We start from the raw sequence: 20721 nt of genomic DNA, 5'->3' as shown, positions 1-20721 counted from the left end.
AGACAGGCTGACATCAGGCAGGCGGCACACACCCGGGTACCCTCCGGGTCCTCAAGGGCAGGCAGTCACTGCTCACCTGCTGGAGGACACCCCTGAAATCACGTACCTTCTTCTGCTCCCTCCCGGGATGCCCCTTCTTTTTCGACTTCGGAGCCATCTCTGCAGAGGGAAAGAGAAGGTGGTGAGGCTCTGGGGGAGCGGACTGTGAGCTGGCCTCGGAGGCAGAGCAAGGAGAAAACGGAGGGTAAGCTCAGGAGAAGGGCCAGTGACGGTGAGATGGAGGGTAGCTGGGTTCTGTCTGGGATGGGAGTCGGTCACGGGAAAGGGAAAGACATGTGGGGTGTCACCTACCCATTGCCTGCCACTTTTCCTAGTGGGGACCATATTTGAAAAGGCTCCCTGCCAATTTCCAGACCACCAGCTGGCTCCATTAAAGGATGACACCTGGGTACACTGGGAGCTGAGCTACGGACACACCTCCCTGCCCAGTGTCTCCCCCTACTTGCTGGTCAGACGCCACTATGGTGACCCAGGTGTCTGCACCCCAACCTGCCTTGCTTTGGAACAATCGTGGCATTAGAAAGCATCACACCCATTTGATGGAGCAGCCAAGTGAGACTCAGAGAAATTAAGGGACTTGCCCCGTGTCACACAGCTACAGAGTTAACAACATGCTGGCCTCCAATTGCACTGCCCTCTACGCTGGCTCCTTCCCATCCTCCCAGGAGAAGCAGATGCACAACTGGGGGTGAGAGAGTGCAGTGGTGCCGGCCCATGCCAACAGGCCTGGCCACAGAGTGAGCACTTTAAGGGAGGGTGGGAGGGAAGAAACAGGCCGGCCTCCCAGGAATGACCAGGAGGAAACAGGGAAGGTGCTCACTACCACTGGCCAGCCCAGGGAGGCCACCAACCAGCACCCTCTTCCTCCTGGGAGACCGGCATCAAAGAGGTCCCTGTGTTGGGACACAGCCAATGTGCTGCAGGGACCCTCCCTGCCGTGTGTGCCCTGGTCTCTCAAGGGCCGATGGCTGGTTGCCGCCGTCGTGTGGATTCGTCCAGGGTGGGCCTGCGCCTGCAAGGAATGTGCAGGAACCAGTGCACACCCACCCCTGCACCCGCCCCCCAGAGTCAGGCTAAGGATCTTCTGCCAGCTGTCTGCCCCTCACCAACAATCGCTGGCGTGCAAACCGCAGTGAGGGAGAGGAGAACCAGTCAATAATACTCATGGGCTGGGAAATGATGAAGTCACCAGCCAGGTGGGAGGGGACCCATGGTGCTTTTCCAATTCCTGTCACCAAGAGACACCTCATGGCTTTGTGTGGCATCCCCTAAGCTCCTTGCCAGGGTGCCGGATCTTGCTGGTGTTGGAGGACACATGCTCTGCTACCCCCACTTGCAGCTGCTTCACTGAGGGCCATGCTAAGCTTCTGTGAGGTGCAAGGCCACACTGGGCAGCGCGCTACCAAAAGGGATGAGAAGGGACCTCGTGCCCTGCGAGAGCTCACCACTCCATGCAAGAGACAAGACAGCGTGACACAGACCTCAGCAGCTACAGACACATGTCCTCATACAAATGGCAGCAACTGGGGACATCTGGGACACGGGCACCGTATGCCCAGCCTCAAACCTGGACACTGGAGATACCAGGATACAGGGTTCAGGGTTCTTTGGGTCACAGCAGGAAACCAGGTGAGAGGAACACTCTTGTGGGTGGGACATACAAAAGGGGACAGTTTGAGTGACTTGCAGGATCACAGCCACGGGACTAGCAGCTGCAGGGTAAAGGAGGCACACTGAACTACAGAGGTGGGAGGCCCAGGACCAAAAGGACTGACCCTACATGCGCTGGGGGAAAGCACAATATTCAGAGCCACTGAGCCAAAGGGAGCAGGAGAAAGGGGCCGAGGGTCCCTCCAGGATAGGCACCTCTCCCAGCAGATTCCAGTAACATAAATTGAAGCTCGAGGGAGTCTGGAATAGCTGCTCGCACACTGGGCAGGCCTTTCAAAGGCTGGGGGACCGGAAACGGGGGCTAAGAAAGGGGCCAACCGGTAAAGTCTGACCAGGAGAAGACACTGTGTTGTGGGGAGAGGACTGGGGTAGCCTGTCATCTCATGGCCCCAGGGGAAGCACGGTTTTTTCCACCATAAAGAAGGGATGGTGGCTCTGAGCCTTCACTATCTCCCTGCAGCCAGTGAGCAGAGAGGACCACATGAGCACTCATGGGGATAAAATGCAGTGGGGCCCAGGAGATCCAGAGAGCGGGTCTTGGCTGCCTTGGAAAGTGTCCCAGGTCCAGGTCTCCATGAGGAAGTGCTGGTAGGGAGAGGGGGCAGGCCTAGAGTGGGAGAGCCAGTGGGACGTGTACAACAGATCTGCAGGACCAGAGGACACTAAAGGGGCTAGCGTTGGGGACCAAGGAGTGCTGGAGCCTGTTTGGGACAGCTGCATCTGGCTCACACGGCCCGAGCCTCCTGTCGGGAGTTACTGGTAGGAAGACAAGACAGGAAGTGCACAGCTTCACAACACACCAGCCCCAAGACACCCCACACAAAACTCTCTAGAAAGGGTTACATGAAGATGGCCTCAAGTACTGTGTGATCTTTATTCCATGAAAATCTTGAACTCAACACAAATTTCATCTTTACATAGGATGGTAATTGTACAAAGAATTAAAACTTTTTTTTTTGTAAAATCTGATTAAAACACTGATTCCTCCCGCCCCCCACCCCCACTCAAGGGAAGGAGACAGGATTGAGGGTAAGGGTAGGGCAGAGGCACAGAGCCCCTTCAACTCAACTGACTGGGGAGCCTCTGCACTAGCAGAGGCCCAGGCCACCCACCCCTCCCACAGCAACTCCTCAGGCCCCCACAGGCCGGCTGGTGTGTCAAGGTGGCATTTCCCCTGCCTGCACACAGGAGGCTGCCAATGAGGAGTGAGTTGGTACTGCTCTCTCTGCTCTATTCCTGGGGTACTGGGCACAGGTGTGACGGCTCGAGTCTAAAGATCAAGTTCTCTGACAGATGGAAGCCCCACGGGCAAGGAGGCCAGGATCCACGGACAGAAAGGGTGCAAAGACCCTGCAGGAGAACTGGCCTGTGGCTATAGCTGGTATGCACGAGTGTGGGAAGGGGCGGGGCAGCACATAGGCCGACACTGTGGGAATCCAGGCTGCCATTTGTTCCAAGACAGCAGAATCTTCCCAGAAAGACAATGCCAACAGCTTCCCAACTGTCCTGTGGGAATCTCCGGGCATGAAGCCCCCTGGCTCCAGCCAGGCCGAGCTGCACTGGGAACACATCAGGCACAGGCCAAAGGGCAGCTCAAAATAGTCTGTTTGGCAAATGGAGCCTGACTGGAAATCGACTGGCCAGAGGATCAGAGAGCAGCCTAGGAACTTGCAAGCATCATGGCAGGGCCCTGGAGGCTCTGGAGAAGCTGATCTAGAACACAAAACCCAGAGGACAGGTCCCAGGGTTTCTGCACAGGAGGAGGCCAGTGCCCGAGGGCCTGCTGACGGTGAACTACACCTCCTCAAACTTGCTTCCAGCTCCAGAAGGCGGGCTCCAAGACGCCGGGAAACTGCTATAGGCCTTCAAGAAGTACACACAAACTACACTTTAAAAAGGAGAAGGGGGGGGAGCACTCCCTGAAACACAGATGCTGTTCCTTAGGGGACTTTTCATCAGGCAGTTTTCTGCTGAAATGCTGGATTCATGACCAAAAAAGGGCCGATATTTATTTTTAGAGCAAAAAATCCTATTCAGTGCCTCTCAGAGGGCTTGGATGATGCAGCCACCCTGGCCTGCCCCACCCCCAGAGGCTGTCATTATTCTAGGGCACTGAAGAATAGGAGGGTGTCTGCACTGCCAACACCCCTCAGAGATGTGCACGGAGCAGGCCCCAAGGACTCGGATGGCCTCACGAGGGACTGGTCCAGTGCTCTGGGTTAGAGAGCCCTTTCTCGTCCACTTGCCCAGGGCCCCAACCCCACTGGGGACAGGAATCATGGACTCGAGGGGCTAGGTCAGCTGGCTGCACGGCTGTTTCTCCTCGAGTGCCCCTCAGCAGTGACCTTCCTGAAAGCAGCTCTTGCCCACTGCAGCCTGCTTCTAATTCCTTGGGAGGGACAGGGAGGCAGCCCAAGAGGTACTTTCCCCTCTGTGACTTTAGGCAAAGAGGCCAAAAAAGTTGGGAAAATGCCCAACAGGCAACAATGGGAACAATGAAAACAGAAGAAAGACTCCAGGGGCCTGGGAATCAGCTGTAGCTGGTTACAGCCTCCAGCTGATGGAGTCTCACAAGCCACCAGAGAGAGGGCATGCTGAGGGACAGCCCCACGAGCCTTCAGGTCCCCCTGGTTCCTCACTGGGGAAAACTCTAGATGTTAAAGAGTGTTCTTCCTTCAGCTGAATGAGACCTTCCCTGGGCTAACATCATTTTAAGGTCCAGGAGGAAAGCAGTTAGAATCCAGACAAAGAGGGAGGGATGAAGAGAGAAAACATACTTGTGATGGGGCCTTGCACACGGAGCAGCACCACATGTATGTGTGTGCAGGGGGGGATTGTCATCACCCGCTGGGAGATGCCACCCACCCGAAGACCCCAGACGACCAGGGAGGCTGGGCAGGACAGCCAGGCAGTCTTTACACAGGAGGCCCAGGTGGCCAGCCAAGCAGGCAGCCTTCCCAGAGGCAGGACTAGGCGTGTACTGCTGGACATGACTAATCCACCCTGGGGGACAAGCCCAAGGCTCTGAGGAATTCCATAACTTGATGGAGTCCTGTCCCTTTCACAGAAGAAAATGGACTTAAGCTATAGCTTGCTGGGAAGGAATCTGGAACTGAAGACCGTTTTATTAAGAGTCCGTGTCCAATGATTAGGCAGGACCTACATAGAGGGAGAGAGAAACCAGTGTGAGAGAAATGGTGTGGAATGTACCGTTCAAGTCACAAGAACAGAAGAACCACAGACCGAGCCAGCCTCCTGTGCCCTGCCCGCTGACAGGGCACGAGAGAACAGCGCCGGAGCCTGGCAGCCCTGCCCCCTGCCTGGCCAGCCACAGGCGGCGACAGACCCACCTTCCTTTTACAAGGGGCACAGTTCCGGCACATGCGGACATCTCCAAAACCACCCAGAGCCTTGTTTATGCTTCTACACAGAACAGCTGCTTCCAGTAACAAGTTCCATGTGCACCCTGAGTGCAGGCCGGCATTTCCTTTACTGAAGGTCTCTGAATGTGAGAGGCGCCCTTGCCTGCCCTACTTGCCATCACTCCTGAAGACCAGCCAAGTGTGCCACACCCATCAAGCACCCCAACTCTAAGCTTGTCCCCTCTGGATCTGCTTTTCTGCACACTGTCTACCTCACGGAAGTGATGCCAGCCCTTCCTCAGGGCCTGGGCAGAGATAAGGAAGTTCCCCAGAAAGGGCCTCTGGAGTGCAGGACGTCCAGCAAACAGCCTCATTTCTGCATTCCTACAAACCCCAAGAAACAACCACCACCACCAAAAAATAAAACAAAAAACAACAACAAAAATACCCCACCAAAAACAACAAAAAACTCCACCCAAATCATAAAAAGAGGAAGCAATTATACAAACTGTCAAGGTGGGGGGAAAAACAAAACGAACACAGGCTGAGGAGCAAAGCTGTCCTCCTTTCCCAGGGCATCGAGTGTGTTTCCCCTTGACCGGAGAGGGGCGTGGGGCACGTTCCCACCCACACAGAAGAGCGGATGCCTCCGTTAGAGTTGCAGATGCAACCAACACTGAGCTCCCATGGTCTTCGAGTGTGCGCGTGGGAAAAACCCACCCACCGGCCGGCCTATCATTCAGGGCACATTCCACAAGGCTCGCCCTTGCCCATGAAGCCCCAGAGTCCCTCCAGCTGCGACCCCTGCATGTGGGTGTATGAGGGGTCACGTGACAGTACAGGCAGACCAGCTACAGTCCCATCCACCAAGTCTCTTCCTATCCCCACCCCACCCCCATCCCTCCATCAGGGGCCTCTCCCTTTTCCCAAGAACAAGCGTCACACCCCTGGAGCAGGCAGCAGCAGGCCCCAACATAGGACTGGGACCTAGTCCCTCAAAGACCCCAGGGGTTCGAAGCTGAGGCTGGTTGTCTGGGAAGAACGCTCCATGGCCTCCGTCTGCACTTTCCGGCTCAAATATTTCCAAAACATCAAGCATTCCTTTTTCCCCTGGAGCTATTAAGAAACACCCACATGCTCTAATCCTGGGAAAAGGAAACAAGGAGACTAAAATAGCTGGAGTGTGCTCCCACTGCAACTAGAAGACCAAGCCCAAATCCAAGAGCATTGCCCCCACACCTTCCCGAACCCGTCCCAGCCCAGGAAGCTGGGGTAGGAGGATATGCTCCTAGGAGGGACATGAGCTGTGGTGTCCACCCTGCCCAGAAAGACCTGTGGATGGCATGTGGAAAGAGACCATCATCAGCAATGTGATGGGTGGAAGGCTGGACAAAGAGTCCTGAGACATCCCTCCTGGCCCCATGAGCCAGACAGACATGATCCCAGCACAGGTGACAGGGAGGCACAGCTCTGCCCATAACCCACCTGGGATGGCCATGGAAAAGGAGCATTTGTATCCCCTGTCCTGTCCCCAGTACTGAACCCTGAAGCAGATTCAGTCGTTAGTCAGAATTGAAGCCCAACAAAAGACCACAACCCAAGTAATAGCTGGGTTCAGAGGATGTGGCAGGACTGGTCAACAGCGTGCTTCTGGGCGGGTGGTGGGGGAGGCGGGACACACCACATGGTGGCCTGGGAACAGAGCTAGGAAAGTCCAACCCACCTCCCCAACCCCAATCCCCATCTGTGCGGGTACCACCTCCCTGAACTACAGCTTGGCACCATGGACCAGCCCCATGCCTTGAGCAACCCACAACATCCTTATCTACGGAGAGAGACCAGGAGGGGTCTAAGAAACCACCCACCCCCATCAAGTCCCAATTTCGTGCCTCTGTTCAGTTTCTTTTGGTGATTCATGTCTCTGAACCCTGTCAGCAGAAATGACCCTTAGTACAAGTGACAAAAATAGGCCCTTTCAGGAATTTCGGCTCCGGTCCAAATGGAAACACAAGAACAAGGAGAGCAAAACAATTAAGCCCCCAAAGACCAAAGGAAATACCTTCAGTGCCCCCCACCCTGCCCTATCCCCACTAACTGGTCACAGAAATCGGGGCTGCCTAGCTCCAGGGACCCAGCTCCAGCAGCTGCTGGAGGAGCTGCCCTGGAAGTGAGTGCGGTTTCCTGTGTGGGATGGGGTGGGGGATGGCTGTATTCAGTGGTGTAGGGGTGGAAGCTCCCACTTTGGGGCTGACAGTGTCTGACCCCGAGGGCACAAACCCACGGGATGGAAGTGCCCAGTCGACCCACATAGAGCTCTCCAGAGCACACAGATGAAAAAGGAAAAGCCAGGACCTTGAAGACAAATGGGAGCCTTCCAAGACTCAAGGTGGGGAGGGTGCCTGGAAAGAGGGATGAGCCGGAAGCAGCCAAGCAAGCCATTGGGGCCGAATTGCTGGAGCCTGGGAGCCTGAAGGCCGGCGGCTCAGAGACTGTAAATCTCACCCTCCTTCCCGCCCAGACAGCTGTTCCCAGGACTCTCAGATTACTTGTTGCACAATCTTTCCATTTCTTTCAAAGGGGGGACAAAAAGGGAAAAATAATCTCAGTAGTCAAGAGCTGCTGGAGATGCCGTCACAGCCACCCCGCAGCACACGGCACGAGGTGGGTGCAGGGCACTCGGAGGCCCAGGAGAACTCCCTCCTCAAGCAAACATGCCCCAAAGAAAAGCTTGGGGATCAGGGACAAAGGCCACAGTCACAGACTTGCAATCAGGACCTGATGGCCGGGTGCCACGTCGGGGCCAAAGCGGTCTGCCCTCACTGTTTTAACAATCTGGGCCCCGGCCAATTCCAACCTTTGGAGCTTTCTTTTGGTCAACTCAGATCCTTAGGAGAAAAGGCTGTGAAACCCCTAGTAGGAGCAGCCTGCTAGGAACCACAGGAGGTGCAAAAGCCCAGAGCAAAGTCAAATCCGAGGTGTGGCTGGCACCGAAAGTGAGAAGTCGGTGGCCACCAGGAATGCTAATTGGGCCCAAGAATATGGCCATTCATCCTACTGAGGGCAGTGGGACCTGGCTCCGGGCCAACCCTTCCGGGCAGCCTTGGCGTGTGGCGCCCCCTGCTGGTTGATTAAAAAGCCATGCGGTGGGGGGGGGGAGTTGCTGGTTAGGAAGAAAAGGACAAAGGATGGAGACAGGAGGACAGCAAACTGCCCACAACAAGTCTCTGCACACAGTGGAGCTTAATAAATACAAAATATAGCTTAATGAGTCTCACTTGAGCCCACTGGAAATGAGGTGGTCCACAGAATTTGGAGTCCTGGAGAAGCCCTTAGCCCACCCCAAGGCAAGCCCTCCAACCCACTAGGGAAGTCTGGTACCCTTTACCATAAAAGCGAAGAGGAAGACTGAGAAGGCCCAGAAACCCTCCCATCCTCCACGTCCCCAAACAGAAGCAGGCTGAGCCCACACAAGAACCTGTATGTGCACAAGCCTTGGAGTGGGATCACCCAGCTGCTGTGAGCAAGCCTCACACTTTTCTTGGCACAATCAGATCACATTATTTTCATGAACTGATTTAAGTGGGGCTTACTGTTTATTTCCATTAAGAATAAAATGCCAGAGAGGGGACAGACCTATGAAAGAAAACACCAGGGGTCTTTGTTTCCCACTGTGGATATGCAGACCACAGCCTGCCTGGAGGGACATGCCTAAGGCCCCAGGGCTGGCTCTTCGGTGGTCTGCAGACTGTCTGCTCAGCTGCTGGAGCTAGACCTACCCGGGGGCAACCTCACTCACCCAGACACGTACGGCCAGCTCCACCTCACAGCCCAGCCTGGTTGCCAGGCTTCTTCTCTAGCCTCTCCTCCAAGCCAATGTTAAGCACTTGCCTGCTCCCCAAGAATAATCAGGAAAGCACACACCTGGAGGAAAAGCTCCTCTCCCTGGACCATGCGGCTCTTAGCACCTCTGCCTGCCCTTACTTGCTCCCACCCCCCAAACTGAAGCCGCTGCTCAGGCGGGCAGTGGGCTCTGCCAGGGCACCAGGGGGCACATGGGCAGGCCCATGAAACATGGAGAGAGGAACTGTGAGAGATTGTAGGACATGCTGGTCCACCAAGTGCGTGCACAGTTAAGAGCAGCCACTACAGCCAAGAGCACCCTCTGGGGAGAAAGGCAATGCCCTGAGCCTGGTGACACCAGAGCAGAGAGCAAACTGCTCCATACCTGCAAAAGCACATCACCTGGAACAGCCATGCTGCATGCGACTGTGGCATCGGGAAGACCTTAGGACTGGGCAGGGTCACACTAAGGTCAATACCACCACCTGGGCCCCCACACCCAAGGTCCTCTCCAGCCCCACCCCCCACTACCACCTCCCCCAGGACTGTGCAGTGTCAATACTCTCAGCAACTCCTCCTCAGGGTACAGGGTCACCCACGGCCCCAGGTAGAGGGTCACCATGGCAGCCCTCTAAGATGGGAGGGCCCAAAAAGTTCTTAGGACCGCCATCTCTGATCTAGCAGCCTGGACACATATCTAAGCCCGACACAGGCAGGAATGTGACGAGACACGAAGGAAGACACCTAACCTGTTTCGGAGTCTTCGCTGTCAGAGGAGCTGGACTCGCTGGTGCTCTCCGACTCCGAGGACGAGAAGCCCTTCATCTTGGAGGAGCCAGCAATCACGTCAACTTTCTCAGCTGTAATAAGGCAACAGGGACTGAGTCAGGCAGGGCCCCCACGTAGGAGGCTGCCGTTGGCCACGGGCACACCCCAACAGCCTGCAAGAAGGGCCAGCAGGGAGTCAGTGCCTTGTGAGCCAGAGGGCTGCTGCTAAGAGGCCCTGTTGGTCCCACATTTCCCAGTGGTAAGCTGCTAGCCTACCGTACACCAGCCAAAACTTGGCTTAATACCAGAATTTCAAAGCCCCTCCAACCTGTGCTGGGTTCCTCAAAGAGTACAAGACAAGGAAGGAAGGAATTCCCTAACACGAGGAACTGCTGGGCTGGGGCTCCCTCAGCTACTTCTCGGGCAGAGGGTGAAGGGGACCCAAAGGGGACACAGCAGAGACAAACCAAGACATGAAAGAGCCCCAGGAGTCTCCCAGCACCTCGGCGTGTAGACCAAGGGCTGAGTGTCACTGTGCAGCGCCCCAGGGAGGGGCCCAAGAACCCCAGGAGGCAGTCCAGGCTGGGAGAGAGGCTGTGCACCACACTCTGACATGGATCCTAAGTCCTACTGGTCTCAAGACAGACACTGTGAGCTAAGACAAGGCATTTCTAACGGGAAAGAGCAGCCTGGCAGACTGTCACAGAGGGGGCCGTGTGGAACTAGGGACGAACAACAGGCATCGACCAGGCTGACTTACCACCTCTCCTCCTGGGCCCTGCCTCCACCCCCCACGCCTGTTACAAACAACCAATGGCAGGGTGGGAGTGGCTGGCTTTGGCAGAAGCTAAGTGGCAAGAGTGAAAATAGCAGTACTCAGAGCAGGGCCCGGGGCCGCTGAGGGCAGGCGGGCCCCAGGTGGGTACCAGCCAGGAGGCCAAGAACGGCACCCACAGCCCAGGGTCCAGTGTGATGTCCCCCCCCCCCCCAAGGTTTCTCTGCCTCGGACACAGCCTTTATAATTGGAGAACAGCCTGCACAGGGAGAGGGCCATGTCTGGAAGGCAAAATGAACTGCAGATAGCCTCCTTCCTCTTGGCTGGGATGGCCAGGACTGAGAACACACCCTGCCCAGGGGGCCCAAGGGCACCTTGAGGTTTCCTTTTCTTCCGCAAACAAGAGGTTACATAGCGCTCCAGTTCTCGCAGGGTGGACGGCTTCAGAGTCTCAAAGTCAATCTCGATCTCATCGGGGTTGGAGTTCTTGAGGGAGGGCTCCCGCGACTGGATGATGTGCACCACACGGCCCAGCTTCTCGCCAGGGAGCTTATTGATGTCCAGGCTGAGCTGCCGCTTCTCCTCATACGACATGGGCTTGCACTTGTCCTCCTCCTCCGACTCATACGCAGGAGGGGGCTTGCTCTTCATGGGTGCTGGCTCCTTCTTGCTATGAAGGGATGATGCAGACACTGTGAGGAACAGGTGTCCTGGGAAAGCCAGGCACCCATTCCTCCATTTGGAGCTTAGTGGACGGCTTCCACACCCCCACCCATATGGCCCTCGAGGGAGATGGGAGGCTGGCAAGGCCTTCTCGGAAGCACCCGCTGGAGACAAGACTGCAAACCGTGCTCTGTCCTCACCACCTGCTTCATGCTACCTGCTATCCTCCCTCCCTTCCCAAACACAGTGGGCACCAGAGATCCATTCTAGAGGAAAGGGCAGACATACAAGCCTCCCTACCCACCATGGCGGGCAGGGCTCCCACCCAGGGCAGACTGGGGAGGCACAGACCTCACATTGCTGTTGCTATTATTTTTCTTGGTCTTTTTGGGAGGAAGTTCCTTGGCTTTGCTCTTCTTATTCTCCTCCACTTCCTCCTTCTTTTTGTGCTTTTCCTTTTTCTTTTCTTTTTTGTCTTTCTCCTTTTTCTTTGGTTTGTTCTGCTGGGGCTGGGAGAGGGCTGCAAGCTGCTCGTGCACGGCTTTGAGCTGTGAAGCAGACAGGCAAGACACACATGCCCATCATCCTGGTCTCTGTGTAGACCCCCAGGCGTCAGGGGTCAAGGGAGGAGGGAAGCATAGGGAGGGGGCCTGGCCCTCAGCCTTGTGACCTGTTGACTCACCAAATTTTCAAAGTGCCCATGCCCACCCAGGCCACTGACTCCAAGGGTGGCCAGTGTCCTTCTTTGCTAGAGGAGCTGCCTAAGCTGGCAGACACGGAGCTCCATGGCAATCCAGGAGGAGGGTCCCCTGGAGGCTGGGTACTAAGGCCCTGTTGTCTGGTTTGTAGAGCCCCAGGAGAGATGGACATCCTGGCTCAAGCTCCTCCTTCCAGATATTGGAAAGATCTAGAAGCCTCACCTCTGCCCACAGAACAGCCACATCTCCCCAACAAAACATCCATGAATGTACAATTGACTCTTGAGCACAGGTTTGAACAATGCAGGTCAACTTATATGTAGCTTCCCCGCCGCCAATCAATACAGTACTGTAAATGTATCTTCTATTGCTTACGGGTTTTTTTCACTTTATTAACAGCTTACTTTATTAAGAATACAGTACATAATGCACGTAACCTATAAAACATATATTAATCAACTATTACAGGTAAGGCTTCTGGGCAAGGGTAGACTATTACAAGTTTTCTGGGGGAGTCAAAAATTATACACAGATTTTCGACTGCACGGGAGGCCAGCACCCCTAAACTCCACATTGCTCAAGGGTCAATTCTGTGTTTATAATGCATGTGCACCTGGCACGGGGGGACCAGTGGGAATTCTGCTCCTGCTGGAACTCAGAACTAGAACTCCCCATATCGTGGAGACCCCTGGGGAGACAGCCCAGTCCATGGATTCTGGGGGACTGGGAATGGGGCCTCCTGCACCCTCACCTGCTCCTGGAGCTCTGCCAGCCGCTGGGCTCGCTCCTCTTCAGAGTCATCAGTGGAGCTGTCACTGTCCGAGGAGCTATCACTGCTGCTGTCGCTGGATGAGGGTGGGGCCACCACTTTGGTGGGGGGTGGCACCGCCGGGGAGGACACGGCCACTACAGGCTCCTCTGGCTCATCTGGCATCTTGGCAAAGCGCATCTCGAACACATCCTGGTGGGGGGAGAAGCCGTGCCCATGATGGCTCCCAAGTGCCCAGGCATGTGTGGCAGGGGGCTGCCTGCGATGTGGCTCAGCATCACCACAGCCTCCTTGGCTACTGGGGTTGACTCAACAGGAAGTAAGCGGGAGGGTCAAAGAGGGCTGGGCTGATGGTGACCCCCCCGGCCCTGCCCACTAAGGCAACGGGTGGGCCAAGACCCCTTGCCAGTTCTTCCAACACTCCTCACAAATTTCACTTTGGAAAGAAATACGCTCCTGCCATGGCCTGGCACCCACTCCCCAGGAGACACAGCCCAGGTAACATGCGACCCAGGTCACAGAAGGCAGCTGGTCCACTGAGGATGTCTGCTTGTGGATTGAAGACAGATGGCAGGTCAAGGGAAGGACCCACAAAGAGTGCCCTAAGGCTCTCGTCAGGTCTGTACTTATTCGGCACTTCCTCAGGGAGCCTTCTGGATGCTGGGGCCAGGCACCAAGAAACAGCAGTGAACAGAACAGGAGCCTCTGCCCACTTCGGGTTCACATTCCTGTAGGAAGTGGTTGCGTTCTGCAGTTTTAGAAAGCATTCCAGGCAAAGGAAAAAGCACATGCAAAGGCCCAGCCCTGCAGTAGTAAATATGCCTGGCACACAGCCCATGGCCAGCGAGGCAATTAAGCCTCTGCTACAGTGGGCCCATGTCTGCACCTGCCTCCCCACTCCTCAGAGATCACCTCTGCGGCATGTAACTGAGCAGAGCCATGCCAGTGGCTGAGCTGTCTCCAGGGCATGCCCAGCAAGGTGGGAAAGGTATAGGAGAGTAGCTGTGGGGGGTGTTGAGGATGGGCTGGAGGAGGGAGTAGGTCTTGTGAGGTGCCAGTGACCTAAGCAAAGGCCCCAGGGCTATTAAGCATGGGATCCCTTGACAGGAGACTGAGACCTTCCAAATCTAAGACCCAGGAATCTGATGGAACTCATGTGTGGTCACAGAACTTGGGAGCAACAGCTCCGCCTGGGGATCTGGGTCCACCTGTGCTGCCTCACCAGCCAGCTGGCAGGTCCCTTCCTACCCTGAGGGCTCTGGGATCATAAATCCAGTGATGACTCAGGACAGAGCACAGCTGTGAAAGGAAAGAGCTAGCTTCCCAGCAGGATTTTAGGACCTGCTTTAAGCCTGCAAAAAGGTGGTCAACATGGCATCTCACATAAGAGAAGAGGCCTTCCCCAAATGTGAGTCGATACTTCAGAGCAGCACGGCCCAGGAAGGCTGTGGGATCAAGCTCTAGGGCTGCTGTGTCAAACAAACTAGGCTACACTTGACACTGCTGGCCCTAGAAACCTCTCCTGGAAACAGCTTCAGGTTTCCCCTCCCCAAGGCAGCTAGGAAAGGTGACCCAGGGAAAAGGGTAGGTTCATCCGCAACTGCAGTGCTGTCCCCTCCCTTCCAGACCACCCAGTTCAGCCTCCTCCAAGGCAGCTCCTCCTCCCAGCAAGGGAGAACCTAGACTTTGCTGTCTAAATGGTTTTGCTACCAGACTAAATACTGGGAGGGTAATGTCTTATTTAATTCACACAAAAATAAATTCTGGAGCAGGTCTGACAGCAATGGGGAAGACACACAAAAGGGCTGAGCAGAGACCATCACCGCCCAGGGTGCCAAGGAGACAGAGGCTCGCACCAGAGCAGGGGCCCCACAGTGCCGTGGATACGGGCAGGCCTGGGTCCCCAGGAGCCCTACACAAGCATCCACGAAAAGCCAGGCCTGCTGCCCAGAAGCAGAGGGCAGGTTAGAGGAGTATGCCTGGTGTGTCAGGACCCCACCAAGGGAAGAGGGCGGCAGGCACGGCCAAGTACTTGCTGTTGCTGGGAGATGAGCCTTTACTAGGTGGGAGCTGCCTCGTGCCACTTGTCTGTGTACCCAGCCTCTCCTGCCAACTGCCAGACAGTACTACTCTTGCCACTCCCTACTCCTCCCCAACAGGCTGTGGCTGTTGGGGAAATTGGGGGGGGGGGGCAGGACTCACCCTGTGGCCTCTTTCCACTCCGAGGGTACTCTAGGACCCTGCCATCCCAAGACCATAAATAGCGAAGAGCACAAGACAGGAGACCAGGTGGGCTGGCTGGGAAAGCAATGCAGCACCTGCAAGCTGGGACTCCTGGTTTCCTGGCCATACCCAGCTGTAAGACCTGTCCTCCTCCCATCTGCTCTGGCCCCAGTGGGGGACGTCCTGGGAAATGTACTTGAGCCTTACTTAGTGCCAGTGAGCCAAAGGCTACGGCAGAAGAACCTTCCCAAGTGGCTGAGATAGGATGGCGCCTGCTGAGGCCTACTGTGTGGTAAACACAAATGATGTGCTCCCTGCCCTCAAGGAGTGAACATGAATAGCTGTAAAGTGCTGTAAGTGTTAAGGTGGACACAGAAAGGGTGCGGTGGACAGCCTGTGGGAAACCCGAAAGTGGGGGACATGATGCCAACAGCTACAGAGATCCAGCAAGGATGGCTCTAAGGAGAGAAAGGTGTGACTCATGAATCCAGGTGCTCATCCTGGTGGCCAGGTGGAGAATTGGTGGAAAGGGCGTGGGGTCAGGCAAAAGGATGCTAAAACCAAATGAGACGCACTTAGATTAAGGTCTTGTGAGGGAGGACAGTGATGGCAAGGAGCAGTGAATACCAACAACCAGCATTCTCTAGGGGAACAGGGGCTCAGCCTCCCACACTAGGACTTGTAGTGTCTCCAGGTGGACCCAGCTCCTCCACCGATGCCATCACTTCCACCCACACTGCAACTCTAAGCATCAACCAGCAAAGCACACTGGTTTCAGATCATGTGTCTCCTCTTGCTAGAATGTTCACCTACTCTGGGCTGCATCAGATTCACGGGCAAGCACACCCCCCCACCCCTCTAGTTAAACCAGTTGCTGGAGTGCCAAAAGGTCAAGCATGGCCAAGTCTGGATATGGCGGTGGGGCATGGCCATACCTGGGCATACCAGGGCCCGGAGGATGGGGGTGGTGGCGATGCAGTAGAACGCAGGCAGTGGCAGGTCACTAGGTGCCAGGTGCTGGAGACGCAGCCATGAGTGGACACACAGACACACACATTTACACACACCTCAAAAGCTTCCTGCCTCTGGGATCTAATGCAGGATATCCCAATGCAATTTTCATTTTTCCTTGCTGTAAAAATAATTGCATACCACCTTGAATTTGCACTTTTTCTTGAAATAGAACTCTGGTAATCTACATGGGTACCAAACTTCCTAAATGACTCCTCACTTCGTGACAGAGTAGAGGAGAGTACCACCAGAAGCTCTGGGCCTACCAGATAGGCTGGCAGGCCTTAGCCCAAGCCACCCTTGGGCTGAGGAAACCCTGAGCCCAGACATTCCTGACGTGTCTTTGTGACCATGGCTGCCAGGTGGTGGGATGTGAGTTTTCTAAAGGCCTGGACTTTAGAGACCAGAAGAGGAAAACACAGTAGATCCTTTTCCATATAACTTTTCAGGTAAATCCCAGTCCTTGGGCACAGTCTACTTAAGAGGAGGCAGGTCTAACACCTCTTGAAGAGGCAAACAAGGACTGGGACTTTGTTGCTCCTCCCTTCTTCTGGACAATCTAGTCATCTAAACCATGCTGATCCAGGAAAGCTTAGAGAGGAAGAGGAAAAAACTTGAAATGCTACAAGCCCAGTAACTACCTTCCAGACAAGAAGCCCTTCATATTGACTCTGCACTTGAAGCAGATATCTCCACCTGCCTCGTGGCAATGGAGAAATGACATTACTTTCAGTAACACTGCAACCCACCCTGAGGTGGGCAAAACAGGCGAGGGGCAGAGGCAGCTCCATGCCAAATGGCTCACCCAGGCACTGCCCCTGCCTGAAATGGACCCTCTTTCAGGCCAAGGACCTTACCTAGGCTAGCCTGGTATGTTTAGAAAGAGGCTACTGTGTGGAATATAGCTCAGTGCTCCTGCAATGGGTAAACCCCATGTTTGGGCCATGTTCACGCCACTCCCAGGAGAAAAATGGAGAAAAACCAAAATCAAAACACTTAAAAAAAGGCAAAAATATTAGAGAGAGAGTGCTAGACTTTCTTTCTCTTTTCTGTTTTTTTAAAGTAAAGTAGCTCAGAATAGCAATCTTGGTGCTGACAGAGAACTTGTTTTGGTTTAGCTGTTTCCAGGAGAGCAAATAAAGAGTATGGGCATCAATCTGGGGAAAAGCTACCGCCTTTCCCTAGTCCTCCCAAGAGGAGGTTGAAGACACAGATCTGAGGGCACCACTGCCACTTGGTGGCCATGTAGGAGAATTGCCATAAAATCACAAAGTCTGAGCTCCTTTAAGAACGGGAAATGCAGAAGTAAACAGTGAAAGGGCAGCTTTGTTAAGAAATCAGAGAGCAACAAATTAAGAGCCACCCCCCTCGAAAAAAAACCTCAGCAAAAATAAGACCAAAAAACAAGCAGGAGAAACTGTAAAAACTATCAAGGCTGAATGTGCCATTTAAATAACAGCCACGTTCATACAGTAGTTAGTTTTTTATTTACCCTAAGAGCTTCAGGACATTCCTTTGAACCCAAGGCAATCCAAGACCCAGACCAGGGGCCAAGTGAAGGAACAGGAGAGAGCGCGCCTTGGCTCCAATGTGAGGACGTAGGAGACACTACGATGTTGAGTCTGGGACAACGTGTGGAGCTAACAGAACTAGAAGGCAGGTGAGCAAAGGGACTCAGGCAGCCTCTGAACAGAACAGACCCACAGACTGCCAAAGGCAAGTCCTCACCTCTGCCCTGGAAGCACTCCACAGATGGCTAGGAAAGCCAGGTGTGAGGAACCACACCCCCCCCATCCACCTCCCCCCAGCCTGGTGGTGGGAGTGGGACAGGAGATGTGCAAACTGGCACTGGGCTCCAACCAGACTGCCTGCCCCTTGTGATGGCAGGTGACCCAGCCCAGGGCCTGCTCTGACTGAGAACTGAAGGGGTCTTGAGGAGAAAAGGCTGGAAATATTTATATCTGTAATTTTAAAGAATTAAAAAAAAAAAAAACAGATTATGAAAGTACTAAATATACTTTATTCTCCATATTTTTAAGAGTGGGATTTTTTGGGTTTTCTTTCTTTCTTTTTTGGTCATCTCTACACCCAATGTAGAGCTTAAACTCACGACCCCAAGATCAAGAGTGGCAGGCTCCACCGACTGAGCCAGCCAGGTGCTCCAATTCTCCATAATTTTTAACCCCTGATCCTTCTACCCAAAGATAACCACTGTTGAAATTTGGGTAAATTTTTCCTTTTTTAAATCAAGCAAAGTAAAGTCCGGTCATAAATTATGTGGTCACCTGCCCCCCTCCCTTCCACCCACACTTGTTTGACAGTGTGCACCACCCAGATCAACCTGAAGGGGCCACAATCCCCAAGGGCACCCATGAGGGAGATGTGGCCTCACAGAATGCCTCGAAGCAGCAACCCCACAGCTAGAAGGCAAAAGATTTCAAGGCTCTGGTGTAGAAATGCCCACAGACAAATAGTTACTTCAGCTCACAACTGTATCCAAGCGTCTACAAGACTGTCATACACCAACGTGAGACAGGTCTGTTTTGGAGTACAGATTGGGCCATCCACAGCACGTGCACTCTTCCTGGCCAAGGGCAACCAAATGCAGTTATTGGGCAGGGGGCTTTCAGTGGGACACCCCAGAACAAAACCCCAAATACCCAAGACCCAAACTAACCACCCTGCTTTAATTATAATGAAATAATCTCAATGTAAAAGAACACATTATCCTGTTTGAGTCCATCTTCAAAACAACACAGCATCATACCAAAGCAAATGACAGAAATAAAATATACAAAGGCCCACAGGGGCCTGGCCCACATAGGACCCCAGCCTGCCTACCACAGGATGTTGTGCTCGGAGTTTCCCCAGAACCTCACCTGCAGCTTGCGGGCCATGGCCACCACCTCATGGTCAGGAGGATTGTACTTGTAGCAGTTGGAGAACATCAATCGGACATCAGCACCAAATTCCTGAGCATCACGGTACTCACGGGCCTCCAGTTTAGACTGAAAAGACAGACAGGTCCTTGTTGGTTATGCCTGCCCCTGTTCCAATGGGGATGTGACAGCCAGAAGGGCTGCCTGTAGGAGCAAGCTGGCTTCTCAGTGGAGCAGAGAAGAAGTCATCATCACCTTACTTCTTCTCTATGTCAAGTGGACAAGGAGACACTCAAAATCAAGGCTCAGGGCTGGGAAACGCCCTGCTGCCATGCCAGACCCACCCACCCTGGCCACTGTGATGGGCTCTGGGGCACAAAATAAATGGAGGGAGAGCCTGAGCCAGACTCTAAGGGGAGGGCTAGGATGAGTTCTGACCTGACATACACTTGGTCTTGGTGACAAAGGGCAGGACACTGGTCAAAAGGAACACAAGCGGGGGCCCCTGGGTGGCGCAGTCGGTTAAGTGTCTGACTCTTGGTTTCACCTCAGGTCATGAGATCAAGCCCCAAGTCAGGATCCGTGCTCAGCGCGGAGGCTCCTAAAGTTTCTCTCTCTCCCTCTCCCCTCTCTCCTCCTGTCCCTCCCACACTTGTTCACGCGCTCTAAAATGAATACGTCTTTAAAAGGGGGGGGGGTAGGGGGACACAAGCACTGCCTCCTCCCACCTGTCCCATGTTTGGGCAGGCTTACTCCACTCCCAATCAAACATGCAAAATGGCTTAAAATAAACAATCAAAAGGCCTCAAAATACTATAATGAAAATGCTAGCACTGTGTGCCTCCTACTGAGACATGACATCAAGGCCCTCTGCATGACAGAGCCTGGCAGAGTCACCAACCCTCAACCTGTCCTGGAGCATCTACTGTGCAAGGTGCCTATGGGCAGTGGGGCCCAAAGCCACAGAGGGCTTGTCTCTAAACAAGAGGGCAGCAGTGCTGCCTGAGAAGAAAAGCACGAGATCCTGGAGGTTGTCCCCACAATTCCCAGCAGGGGGCGCTGGGCTTCTTTTGAGCTGGTAAGAAGAGAAGCTACTAAGAGCACAGTTCACCAGAGCCCAAAGCCTGGGCCCTCCTCTTGGACTAGCCTAGGAGGTTCTGACCTCCTCTGTCCTAGGAAGCCCCATCCCCAGCTCTGGGAGGGGATATCTGCTCACCTTGATTGTGCTCATGTCCATGGGGTGCTTAATGATGTCACAGTAGTCGTGCAGACCCAGCGCCTCTACATCCACGGGCTTGTAGAATGGCCAGGCGTAGGCTGCGTGCTTCTTGGCAAACATCTCCTTGAGGATGCCACTGCAGCACTTAAGCTGCTCTGAGACCTTGCTGCTCTTATCCGGCACTGGGTGCTGCTGTGAGTCGGGCACATCCTTTTTGGGGGGCTTCACAGGCCGGCTACTCTCCCGCCGGGGGCCCAGCTTGGTGGTCTTAGGCTCCGGGGGTAGTGATGGTGGTTCATGAATGGGGTCGATGGTGGTGGGGGTGGTGGTATCTGCTTTCCTCTTAACTCCCTTCTTTGTCTGCCAAGAGCACACGTGCAACAAGTGTGGTCAGAGGTGGCTGCTGGCACGGATGGCCCTCAGGTCACTCCTGAAGCTAGGTCCTTTCTAGGGTTCCAACATTCTCAGGGAATGAGACTCAAAGGTAACTCCACGGGTGAAGAACCGTGGCAAGAAAAGACCCTGTCCCACCACTCTGCTCTGCAGCTGGGACAGGACACCCACCAGCGATAGGAGGAAGCACACACCCGAGTACAGAACCTGCTCACTGGAGCCCAAAGAAACCTCTGGAAGCAGCTTCCTACTTAATGCCAGGGAAGTCGCTCAAAGCCAAGCCTCATCACACTGGCCCCCCACAGGAGGTACATTACAGAGACTACTTGGGCAGCATCTGCAAATACACACGGTCTGCCTGAGAAATACAGGAGAGGACGTCAGCAAGCC

The 20721-nt window shown here is 54.4% G+C and overlaps 1 protein-coding gene across 4 annotated transcripts in view; it reads right to left on the bottom strand.

The window, feature by feature from the left end:
• The window catches only part of BRD4 (bromodomain containing 4), an 88017-nt gene that overhangs the window by 7685 nt on the left and 59611 nt on the right, over positions 1 to 20721 (bottom strand). For all 4 annotated transcript variants that reach the window (XM_045778830.2, XM_087867204.1, XM_045778829.2 and 1 more), the window contains exons 6-12: positions 19936 to 20298; positions 18720 to 18848; positions 12589 to 12798; positions 11491 to 11687; positions 10851 to 11146; positions 9683 to 9793; positions 107 to 159 (exon numbers count right to left, since the gene is read on the bottom strand). In XM_045778830.2, coding sequence (XP_045634786.1) covers positions 107 to 159; positions 9683 to 9793; positions 10851 to 11146; positions 11491 to 11687; positions 12589 to 12798; positions 18720 to 18848; positions 19936 to 20298 — 1359 coding nt within the window. The remainder of the gene's footprint in view (positions 1 to 106; positions 160 to 9682; positions 9794 to 10850; positions 11147 to 11490; positions 11688 to 12588; positions 12799 to 18719; positions 18849 to 19935; positions 20299 to 20721) is intronic.

Source organism: Ursus americanus, chromosome 14 (genome assembly GCF_024610735.1).
Source record: "Ursus americanus isolate L20-20 chromosome 14, mUrsAme1.1.p, whole genome shotgun sequence".
Lineage (NCBI taxonomy): Eukaryota > Metazoa > Chordata > Mammalia > Carnivora > Ursidae > Ursus > Ursus americanus.
The sequence above is the reverse complement of the archived record's forward strand: the minus strand, read 5'-3'. Positions and strand labels throughout refer to the sequence as shown.